The sequence below is a fragment of the Antrostomus carolinensis genome, unplaced genomic scaffold (genome assembly GCF_000700745.2).
Source record: "Antrostomus carolinensis isolate BGI_N321 unplaced genomic scaffold, ASM70074v2 scaffold5623, whole genome shotgun sequence".
Lineage (NCBI taxonomy): Eukaryota > Metazoa > Chordata > Aves > Caprimulgiformes > Caprimulgidae > Antrostomus > Antrostomus carolinensis.
The window spans coordinates 1-12,803 of record NW_010303049.1 but is presented as its reverse complement, the minus strand read 5'-3'; the positions used below and the strand labels follow the sequence as shown (position 1 = coordinate 12,803).

At 34.4% G+C, this 12,803-nt stretch overlaps 1 protein-coding gene across 1 annotated transcript in view; it reads right to left on the bottom strand.

The window, feature by feature from the left end:
* LOC104521840 (WD repeat-containing protein 72-like) overlaps window positions 1–8,059 on the bottom strand; it is a gene marked incomplete at its 5' end in the record, with an annotated part of 71,554 nt that extends 63,495 nt beyond the window's left edge. Inside the window, one exon of the mRNA XM_010163958.1 lies at window positions 7,854–8,059. Coding sequence (XP_010162260.1) covers window positions 7,854–8,059 — 206 coding nt within the window. The remainder of the gene's footprint in view (window positions 1–7,853) is intronic.
* Between the last annotated feature and the right edge of the window lie 4,744 nt (window positions 8,060–12,803).

Here is a 12,803-nt window from a genome sequence, read left to right as displayed (position 1 = left end):
CCTAATCATATATTTAGAAATACATAGGGCTTTGTGATGGATAGCAGCCAAAACATTTTCAGCCTTACTCAGCACTTAGGAAGAAAAGCTGTAAGATGGAACATCTCCCATGTTTCTTAGATCATCAACTGGACAAATGGTGCAATCCACAAAACACAGACTACTGGCTCATGGACCTAGAAATTATACCGAACAGTTTTTGGATAAGAGAACATTCAAATATCTGTGATAATAATGTTGAACACAGAGATACTGCCAACATGACCTTAGGAGGAGGGTAAAAGCATGAGAATATTGCTTTGCCCTAAGAAGCATTAACATACATAAAAAGTAAGTTACTAACAAATGGCTGGTTGCCAACTCCAACTGAAACAACATATCTGCCCTGGGCTACTCTGATAGTGCATTTCTCATATTGGATTATAAGGGTTCCAACCATAAAAATCTATCTATGTTAAAAAGTACTAGATCAAATTGTAGTCAAGTGACTTTTTACTAAAGAAAAAGAACAACAACAAAAAATTAGTATGAAATTCTTAAATATTAATATCCTGTCTATCCTAGAAAATGCCATTTTTGAAAACTCAGGAATAGACAAACTGGACTTTCTTCAGATCCTATATCATTCTAGGATGTATCAGGACACCACCTAAGTCTCTGTACCCATAGATTTCATACAGCTCTTTCCTTGAGAGCTGTTCAATCTCACTGAAGGCAGTAGAGCTACACTGGCTTCCAAGAGGACAACATTTGCAAACATTCCCAGACATATCCAATTGGCTGATTCAAATTTCCCATAAGTATTGCAAGAACCAAATCTGACTGATAGAACAAAGTAAGGTTTCAGTATTAATATGTAGAAAAACAAGAGAATGGAAATGTAACCACTGCTGTTGCTATGTTTTAAATTGAACCATGGTTCAGCTTAGTATTTTGCTTCTGCTGTTTAACTGAGACTAGATTCAATTAGCTATCAGAAGGAAGCTGGCAGACAGCAAGTCTTGCTTTTGCAGAGAAAGGTTTGGTGTTTCAAGTTCTAGTTCTATAATTGTATTTAAGGTGCCAATGGCACTGTGCTCTCTCTTTTTTTTTTTTTTTTAATAGGTGTGTGAGGCAGAAACCTAGGAGAGTCTCACAGATCTGAACTCCTGTGGATACTTTTCCTCACTAAAATAATACTAATTAAACTATAGGAGGCCAGGAACCTAATGTTTAGAATAGAAAAGCCGATTATCACAAGTGTAAAGATTCTACCATCCTCCTGCCACGAATGGTGCAGAATTCTCAAGAACATCACTGGACAATGTGAAAATACAAAGGTTGTGACAAAGATGATGTAACTTATTTTAGAATTACTGGAATTAGGTAGAGGACTTACAAGGAAATTAATTAGGCTGATCTACAGAAGAAATCACATTTCAGGCACTAGAAAGTAGTAAAGGGAAAACATAACATATGAAACTGTCTATGACTCCACACCCAGAACTAAAAGAAACAATCATGTGTGGAGAATAAGATATCATAAAAAGCATTTCAGTAGGACAGAAACACAGTTTCTACCCATAAAGATATATCCTTAAAATACAAACTCTGCTACAGTTTCCAAGGGACAGAGAAGTGAATTGCAGCATGACAGCTGAGATATGGGAGAAGATGAAAAAGAGGAAAACAGCAACAGCCAAGTGAGCTTCAATAAATGGTCCTTCAACGTGAAATACTTCACAAGGACTATTGATATTGACATTAGAATTATTTCTAGTAGGACACTGTAGCATCTTCTTTAGCTTTAGCTCAGGGTCCAATTAGTTGTCTAGCCAGGGAAAACAAAAGTTTAAGTTCATCACCTTCAGTATAATAACAGAAAAAAGTTTGCAGAAGTATATAGAAGCAGTGTCCAAAGTGTTGAATAAATAGTTAAGGCTTAGTCTCAGATTTCTGTCCGCCTATGTTCCTTATGATGCACACCTGCAAGAGTAAAACGTGCTACAGTATCACAATGGCAGCTTTTTGCTTTCATTTTGCTTTCAGGTAATCTATGGAGAGAACACTGAAATCAACAAATTCTTGATCTGGTAGACCAATTCAGAAAACTGTAGTTACTTTCAGCAAAGCTGACGCGTGGTCCAAATTATCAGTATCTCTCAGGATCATTATGCCCTTTAACTGGCACCAATTTAATCTCATAACTCTGAAGCTATTACTTCACTGTACTTATGTTGCTACCTTAATCCCTTCATAAAATACTTAACTGTGACATTTCACAGGAAATGTAGTACTCAAATGCTTTGCATCTGAATTATGGGGAAAAATATTTTAGACCTTCATTTCTTCACTCATTTTCCTATTATGTTTAATTAGTATACTACTAAATATAGCTTCTGAACAGCAATCCCAGTTAAAAAAACAAAAAACCAAAACAACACCAACCCCCCCCACCCAAACCAACCTGGCAGCAACATAAATGTTACCAACTTTAAGAAGAAATGTTCTTTCAGTTTTGCTTTGTTCTTAATAGTCCACTTCATACAAATGATAAAGATGTGTGATCCCTCATAATAATACTCTAAATATTACAAAATGAAAGAAATAAAGGAATCCATGTCTAACATATCACTGTTTATGGTACTACTCTTGATTTTGTATTTAGTAAGTATTATTTGGCATTTGTGCTTGTAACTTATTTCCATTTTTCTATCAATTTTTCCATCAGTAAGATTTCACTAGTAGTGATTTTCCAGGCTTTCAATAACAATTTTATTTTCAAATTGCATCCTCTATTATACTAAAACAAATAACTGCTATTGTCCCACCATCTTAATTTGTCTTTTACTTATTCTGTGTGGCAACATAACAAAGTACATATTTACTTTATTATTTATAATTTCTTTGCATTCTTGTTTCTTGTTTTAAGGAACTATAAAAATATAAACTTTGAATTTTCTACTAAGAAAATACGTCTGTTTCAGAAGCATTGTGCCTTTACATATTTTGTTCAGAGCAGAATAATAAGTTCTTTAGAACGACTAATATTAAGTATGTCAATTTATAATGTGTAAAATGTATTTACAAGTGTTACACTAACTGGTACCTAACTACTCTGCTCATAATTATTTCTAATAACTGTATAAATCAAAATGAATTTTTATAGATCTTATATAAACCCTTAGTTAGATATTTTGACTCTACTTTCTGCACCATACATCAATGCTCAAACAATAGTATTTTAAGAAATTTTCAAGTGAATATATATCAAGCAACAAATACACCTAACATTCCTATAAAAGTTCATATGTAAATAAATACATTTTTTTCCCCTCATCTTTGTCTTATCTTAAACATACAGTAAAAATTTCCCTTTGCTGGTCTAGCTCTTCAGTAGCATAGTTCAGCAGTCCAACGTTTAGCAATTATTACACAAATTTTAGAAGCTGCTTTTCCTACAACATTTTTACCCAGAAGAATCTTGAATTACATTATTGAAATTAGTAAAAATATCAGTGCGTGGTAAACACAGGTTTATATCCAAATCATTTAAGATGAAAAGCTGGGAAACTTTCTAAGATGAAAGGTTTTTGGAACATCTGGAAAACAATTCCCAGACATATCCAGCTTTTTATGTGCATCAATGAAATCTTCATACAATGCACTGAAGCATTTTAATTTTTTTTAAAACTAGTTTTTCACACAGCTCCAATTTTCAGATGTAACTATGATTCAAAGGTATAATGAGAGCTAGTTCCATATAAACACCAAGAGCAAACAATCTCGTGGGTAGTCTATTGTAATTAAGACCAGTGATTCAATACCTATTGCTACTGGCCAGGTATCATAGCAACCTTGTGTCACTGAATACTGCTGGAAAACTGTTCATCACCAGCAAGACTATGCTTCAGGAAAATCTACAATGGCACTACAGATTGTCAACATCTGTGGGGGTTGTTACAGGGAAAACAACAAAGAAATCTATTTTAAAAAACCCTATCCTTAAAAAATTGACAGGGATACTACTGTAGCCCTACAAAAAGGAAAAAAAAAAACAAAACAGAGAGGAAGGGAAGATCATTTTTTTTGTCATTAGTTACATAACTTATGCACCCACATCCTAATATCTATCCATATAAGCTGAGAGTTGAAAAAATGCTGCATTACCACATTGTTACTGTATTTTTCTTTTTTTTTTAAAAAACAAGCATAATTTATCACCAACATTAACCAAAAATAAAGCAGACCCTCTTTAAAAATAATATTTAAACTTCCACAAATGAACTCTAGATAGTCTTGTATAAATCTGCAAAAAAAGAAAAAACAGGTTACTATGAACAAGAACCCAATATTGATTTTTCTGTGGTGCAGTAAAGCATCTCCATTCTATTTGGCTGCTGTCAAAGCCACTCTTTAACAGCTGGAGTCAAATTGCACTATTTACAGCAAGAGCCCTTGTCAAGTGGACCATAAGTATTCTAACAATACACTATTCAAATGGCACTTTGCCACACAAATTGCTGACTTGATGAATACCCTATGTCAATGACTAAGGCCAATATAAAAGTTTCATTTTTATGAGAGGTTTTACATTCACATATTAAGTAAAGCTTTCTTGAAGAACTATTAAGCTATATTTTTTGGGTCTTTTGACACTGAAAATAATTAAAATCTATTTAAATATATCAAGGGGATTTGACAACATTAATATGGATCTTGTGTTAACTGCATTTGTCACACTCATCTGTTATTGGTACTCCCACTGGCACGTGCAGCACAATAAAAGAATTAAAATGGTCAAAACACCATGAAATCAAAGCATTCTGCTTTTGTATCTGTGATTTACATGATGACAAATGTTCTGAAAGAAAGCCTTTGAAGCTGGACTGCTATACGAGGATATTTTTCTTCTTTGTTCTTAGGATGGAGTAAAGAGAGACTATTACTTTGCAAATGTTGTTTAGTCTTAAATATAATATTAGTGATGAAACAATATAATAGTAAACATTTAGAAAAATGCTGCATCTTACTTGCAATCTTCAAGTGGATCATCTCATTGTACAAAATAAGGATCCCTCAAGTATAATACCAACAGGACAGAAAACCTAGCCCTCATTTTTTGTCACATAAATCTTCTGAAATTGAATTCTTAAAGAAGAGGTTAAAATTGACTGTGTTGTTTTTAAAATAGAAATGTTATTATCAATTTAATGTGTTGCTAAATTTCTGACGCACAATTTGCCAAAGAAACAAATTGATAATAAATACTCATTGTATACATGCATTCTAAAGCCTTTTGATAATTTGAAAGTTTCATGATAGTTTCACCTGTGTGGTCCACTTATTAATATGGTATGAAACATTGAACTTTGATATCCACAAAACTCTCACTAATTTCATGGGTTCTGGATTTCAGGAGACTATTTCAAGATGCTAAAATACAATGACCCAAACCAGTTAATACAGCACTTTTTGAAAAACCTAAAAAAAGTTTCCTGCATAAGAACTAAGAAAAACAGCAGAGTTCATAACAATCGTTCGCTTCAGCAGTATCAAAACAGCATTAAAAAAGCCAGAGCTTCAAGCTGCTTTTGTGTAGCTTGCATTGGGTTTCTCGAACAGCATTAAGGGTATCTCCATTGTTATATTCTTCCCAGGTTCAGCTCCACCCTATACATTTAGCCTCCAGCATCTCCCACATCAGTCTACAGAATCTGCTCTAAATGGGGGTGGAGGTGGGAAGAAGCACTGGACATAACAGATGACAGATTTTTGATGAATTAAAAGTAGTTTCCCAAGTATAGAACTTAATTTGTTAGAAAATTAGACTAAAATAACACGATCGTAATGACAAAAAGATGTTGAAATAAAAAACATATTTTGACAGTTACAGGGAAGTCTAAGAGACATCAATAATCTCTCAATGAAAAGTTTTCATTAGGACAAGATAATAAGTTTGAACAAGAAAATGGAATATTTTATTGCAAAATCAGAGCAGCCAAGATGTATGTCTGACCAAGAAAAGTGCTGTAAATTATTATTATTATTACAACTCACTGCTGCCTATTGTGATAGTACTTCCAATGTAAGATCATGGTAATCCCCAAAGCACGTTGAACTCCACACTTTAAAATTTACCAAAAACTATTACCCCACATTCCATGAGCAGCATATTTTCTTTCCAGTCACTTTGTTAAATCCAGGCAATTTTCAATTTAATAGATACGAGCAAAAGTACACTCCAAACACTACTGTAACTTTTTCTGCTGTTCCTCTTTAAAAAGGCAACAAGAAACTATCCCTTTTGAAAAACTAACAGTGAGATCCAATTCTATGTCAATGGCCAACTAGTGCACCATCTGCCCCACAACATGCCCAGCAGGATTATGCTCTAATAAGACTTCAGAAAATGGGATCAAAAAGAACTTGAGAAATCAGACTAAGGTTAGTAAAAGGTCAAAGAAATATTAGGAGTTAAACAACAACCATTATAAACTCAAGAGTTTTATGTAAATTCATAGGTACAATAAAGAAAAAGACCAGAAAAAAATTCAAGAATGAGGACTTAGATTAAGCTGTTCTTTATCAGACAGAATTTTGGAAGATCCCGTATTTCATTTAACAGAATTAATAAATACAGAAGGTCAGAGACCATTCTGAAGGCTGTTTCCATATGTGAGTTGAGGAAAAGCATTTTTCACCTTTCCATATTTGTGGGAAGATTATTTTTAATCTACATTCAGAGCTGAGGAACAACAGATGTGACTTTCTCTGTTTATTGCAGAGAATGGAACTCCCAAAACCCATTAATTAAAAAGCGGTAAACATGAACAAACAACATTAAGTCTCTATTCTTGAGATGCACCTGTATCAGGAGCTCAGTGAATATATTTACTTCTGATGTACAGTTTTCAGAAAGGTGTATGAACCATTATCTTCCAACTTGAATAAGGTAACACCTACTTCATTGAATTTGACATTGTATTAAATTTGAGACAGTTTTAATAACTGGTTTTACTTTTAGCAAATATAGGCTTTTTAAATATCTACAAATAACTGATAAAAATATAGATATATCTAGGCCACAAGCAAATAGAATGACTATTGCATTTTCAACCTTACTTCTCATTATATGGTGTCTCTGTACTTATTTTCTCAGCTTTAACAGCACATAAACACCAGTTTCAGTATGCTATTTCTTTCTATTATTTTTTCAAAAGAGCACATCTTTTCCATCAGTCGCATTTGGTTTAACAAGTTCTGTAAAATACTGATAGATAAAACTAACTACAGTGCCTGGCCAAATCTCTCCCGAAGACTGTCATACCTATTTGCACCCCAGTATCTCACAACATTGCCATCCTCTTTTTAACCAACGAGGTGCCAAATTTAACTGCACTAATACAAACGTAAGGCACTTGCACTGTGTTCTGTGATGTTAACAGGAAACAAATGCCCAATAAAAACTAGCATTGAATGACAACAAGAATATGTGGTTTCATAACCAATAACAGAAAGGCCAGTAGCATTATGCCATGATGTACTTTTTCCTCAAGACATATACATCCAAACTGGTAGGTTCAATTGTTCTGAGGGTACATAAGGAAATAGGGTCTAACTATGAGTGCTAAGCCTCTGAGAAAATCCTTCTGAGATGATCTTGCTTAAGGCACTCCTCCCCATCCTCTCCACTTATTCTATGAAATGGAGTTGAAGGCATAAAAACTGAGGCAGTTGGAACAAGGATTTATAAACTTAAAACCAATCCTCCACATCACTTCTACAGGATGGCACACCAGTGAAGGTGAACGGGTAAAGAATTTGGATCACAACTCATTGCTCTTGAGAAATGCTCTACTCTTCATTCTTACCTTATCTGAAGATTTTTCTGTATGAGTAAGATTGTAAGAGACCATGCCATGCTTGTAAGAGCTAGAGGGTTTGTATCCAGCATTTTTATTTCGTTTTGACTCTTGAGATACAGGAAGTAGAGTATCTGCCATAAAGTATTCTGAATCTTCAATAGAAGTAAGAATTGCTTTTGCTGTTTCACCCGTTTCATGTCTTTCCAGCGTGCCTAGAGGAAAACAACAGAAGCTGTATTTTTTTCAGGGAACAACAGAAGCTGTAATTTTTTCTTTCGTATTTCAGCATAAGTATCATAATATTAGCATAGTACATTTCAAGTGAGCAGATAAATCATGAAGCTTTTACAGATAAGCCAAGTAATAATTCCTCGTTTCTGGACCTTAAAAATGTAATTTTACACAAGAGTATTCTACACCATTGCTATGTTAAAAAAATAAAGCTTAATTTCTAAATAATCACTGCAGAAAATACCTTAGATTCAGACCACAAGAAACAAGATATTTTGTATAATGTAGAAAGTCAGATGCAGTTTTCAAAAGGAGCAGAGGCAATTCAGAAGAATACCACTTGCCCTAACTCTGTTCAAAACAGTGTCATTTGTTTTCTTCTCACAAAGCCCTCACAGAGCATCTACATCATTAACAGTGTAAACAATAACACATTTATGTAATATTTTAGTGCTGTCCTCTAGTGTTCTAGATTACAAATAGCAAGGGAAAGCTCAAATTTTTCCTTCCATTCCTAGAAACCACCTTTACTTCTAACACTGTGTAAACACCCGAATATACCACATGTAGCTTAGTAGTCAGGAATATGAATACGATGTTTCAGAGACTATTTCATCACTTGTGTGGCAATCTGATTCCTTTAACTGTTATACGCAGTTATATTATTTTAGCAATAGTTTTAGTAATAATAATTTATAACTAACATTAGATATCTAAACTGAGCTTAAATGTATTTGAAATGAGCTCGTATTATACACTACACATTCCCTATAGGAATTAAACTCATAAAAACCTGCTGAAATACCATGTTTCCTATAAATATCAAAGACATGAAAGATTTAAAAAGTATTAAATATCTGCTATAACGTGAAATGTTTTTTCCCTTAAGTTTGAATTCTTTGTAGCCTCAAGTAATACAACATGAATTTTCCCTTTCATTGCTACTAGAAAAAAATCTGTAACATTGAAGTTCTACCAGGAACACCTGCTAAAAATATTGGACTGGGATTGAGGGATCTCATATGATAAGTGTTTGTGTGTGTATAAAATCTCTTTATCTGAAATTATTTCTCTTAAACTCATCCATTTCGGTTCACTCTAATATCACCTCTGTTACTTACATGGCCAAGAATCTTTGAATTCAGAGCAGAAAGTAATGCAACTAGTTCTTTGTGCCCTACAAAATCAGTTGAATAACAGATTAATACTGCACTGAAAAAATAAGGATCAATCCCAGTCGTTTTTAACACGTCACTTTCTTCATCCCTCCCCATAATTTGCAGCTAGTGTCAGGGATTATTACAGAACTGAATATTTACTGGAAGGAAAGCAAGTTGCTCAAAGATCTTTACAGTTGGACTGTGTACAAACACTTCACAACAATACTGGCTACAAAGCTCCCAATATTGCGACATTTCAGGAACACAAACAGAGGCCTACAAGGAAGGATTATACAATTCATACCAGACACATGAGCAAACACACATTCTTAAAAGTATTACTGGCGTTTGCAAAGTTAAGAAGTTTGGAAATAATACAGTCACTCGGCTAATATTATTTTGGCCTCTTTATATATGCAATGTAGTCTTTCAAGCTATAAGCATGTTGCATTTCCCCATGGAACTCCCTGCCTCATTCCGAGCAAAAGATGGACAAAAGTCACCAAGGAAGTAGTTACTGTCCTTTATGTTAAGTGTGAAGGACCAAACTTTCTCTACTACCTTCTATGGCAAGTCCACTATGCAGGGAATGTTCATATGTATACACACACACACACATATATATCCATCCTTGTTTTCTGTATCACTTTTGTCTGTGCAATTCACTACTAGAGTACTCGAGTACTCCACTGCTTCAGAGAGAATATTATTGTAATACCCCTGTGAAATTACTGGGTATCATAATGTTATTTTTATGGGCAAGCAACTAAGGCAGAGATTACAATAAATTGTTAATAAATCCAAGAATTTTGAAGGCATGGTATTAAATTTCAAAGACTTGATCATACACACTCGTTAGCATCACACAGAACTTCAAAAATTCAAAACAGGTTTTGTTAGCTCCAGATGCATCTGTGAGTGCCTCGCCACTAGCCATCCCTCAGAGCCAGACTATTCTGTGGAATATACAAAGAATATGTATATCCATATTCTATGGATATACAATAGAATACAATCATTTAGCTAAGGCTATAATTCTACAGTGGTAAAAAAGGACAAAACCATGTTTCCAACAAAAACCAAGGTCCGAGTTGCCTGACTTTTTACCCTCCTATACATGCATACACACTCAGGAGTAAGATTTGTGTTATTTTCTCTATATTAAGAGCTTCTTCCCTGGCAACAGCTTCAGAGCCAAGTTTTCAACTTCTGGTTGAAGGAAAAAATTTTAGTTGAAAGAAAAACAGACCAGAGGAAATGGTAAAAATTACAGACGATGGAGACAGCATCATTTCACCTTTGAAGACCTTGGCCTGAATGGAATGAACAGGCAGTCTTGATGTACATGAAAGTAAACTGATACTTCATATATTTTACACACACAGACATAAATATATATTTATATCCCTCATTTTCAACTGCTGACAGATGTGCTTCTACATATTACAAACATGGATGCAAACTGAGAAACCACTGAACAGGTTGTTGGGTTTCTGATCACCCCTGCTACCTACAAAACTCAAGTGTCAGGATCATACCACAGCAAGTATACCATTTTGTATGTGTAATTTGGAGGAGAGAAAATTAACTTCTTATCAACTGAAAAAATCCCTTCAGAGTTCATACTAGGCAACAAATATGACGCAGTCTCTCACATAGAGAGGTTACAACTTTAAAAAAAAAACAACAAAAAACAACAAACCCTAAACACATTTATAGACAGGAACATTGAATAGAAAACAATGCCCTGGACAACCAGCTTAGTTTCTTCCTGATGATATCATAAAACTAATTTCAAAAATTAAAAGAGTTCCACCTTTAAATAATTTATATAGCATTAACAAGAGGTATCAAATGCCTTATAAACAGCACCTTCTAGAAGATGGTTCCTTTCTTAAAAACATTCTTGCTTGCAGATACTTAATCACAGATCTCTGTACATGTGTACATACGTATGTACAGATTTGCGTGTACATCTGGAGCTGCAATAAAAGGGCACAAAGTGCATAGGGAAAGTGAGTGTGATGGAAGGGGGTGAGTGATCATGAAAGTATTACAAAAGCATTTATTTTATCCAGTGTACTTTACACTTCTGAAGAGCCCAAAATACTCATTTGTGGAGTGAGTAGGTGGCAGAGAGAAAATAAAGGAATAGATCTGTATTCTGAAATTCCTGAATACATCTTTAAGACAAACAAATGGGGGGGAGGGGAGCAGAGGATGGACAAACCTGTATATGTGACAAAGACATTCACACCACTGCAAACAGTCAAAAGAATACTAGGGCAGGGTGGTTATTGTTCCAGAAACAGTTACTTGTTAGGAATACGTTGTCTCTGATTTTAAAGGAAAATAAAAACAAAAAGAGTATGAAAAGACACAGCCTGTACATGGGAATACAGGAAAGAGGACAGAAATAAAGGCAATTCTAAAAACTGAAGTATTTTAAACACAAATTACCCCAAAAGCTTTTTTTTGGGGAGCATAAAATAACAATGGATGAAAGGGAAAAGATACGGTTTTCTATGTAGCAGCAACACCACTATGACCCCCTACTATACATACAAAATACAGGAAAAGAAAGTCTTTATCTCTCTAAAGCTGTGACCATGGCAACCAAGTCTCAGGAACAGACAAGAGTGGAATATTTCACTCTCCTGGGCAGCTTTGGACCACCAGATGCGACTAGCTAGAGACTGTTACAACATCTTATTCTTCTTCTGGACCAAGTACTACAAATTGTGTCTCTTGGTGTTAGCGCTGTCCACACAGTTCTCTGCATTCTGCTCTTACTGCAGGATGCATTTTTACCAGGGAGGTCACACATATTATCCTGCCTCAAGATGAGGTATTCACTGACATCACATGACCTGTCATATCATCAGCCTCCAGTGCTTTCTGCTTGCTGTCACAGCTAAAGTATTGAAAATCCTCAATATTGCAGTGCTGCTGTGACCTAGTAACGCAACTGAATCTTACAGTGTAAGAGTGATCAGTGAATGAAAAATGGTTTCAGAATATATTTTATTTAAAAAAACACCTGGTCAAGAACAAATCCTTTTCTTTACTAGTAGCCAAAACAAACAAACAAAAAATCACCTTTCAGAACAAGTATCATCTGTAATATTAGCTGGTTTATTCTTTGTCAAGATCTGTTTTATTTTCTGTTATGATCTTCCTTTCTGTAAATACCTATTTCATGTGAAAAGAAACTCCCACCCAATTTCTTCTACGCTAGTAGAGTCAGGCAAACAGAAATTTTATGTTCCTCAGTAGATGTCTGAATTTTACAAGCCTACCATCCTGCTCCAAGACAGTAGTCAAGCACTTTGCTTGAAAAATTTCTAACTGCTACTGCTACCATTCTAATATCAAATGGCCCAAAACAGATGGAACAAACTTTGCATTAAGTAAGCATATATATTTCCAACCAATAGAAAGACTAAAGTAAATGCAATCTAACAAATGGAAATAGAATCATTCAAACAAAACCCTGCCTATTAAAATCTAATAATCTTTAAAAGAATATTTTATATATAGTTAATATATAGTTTATATATAGTTT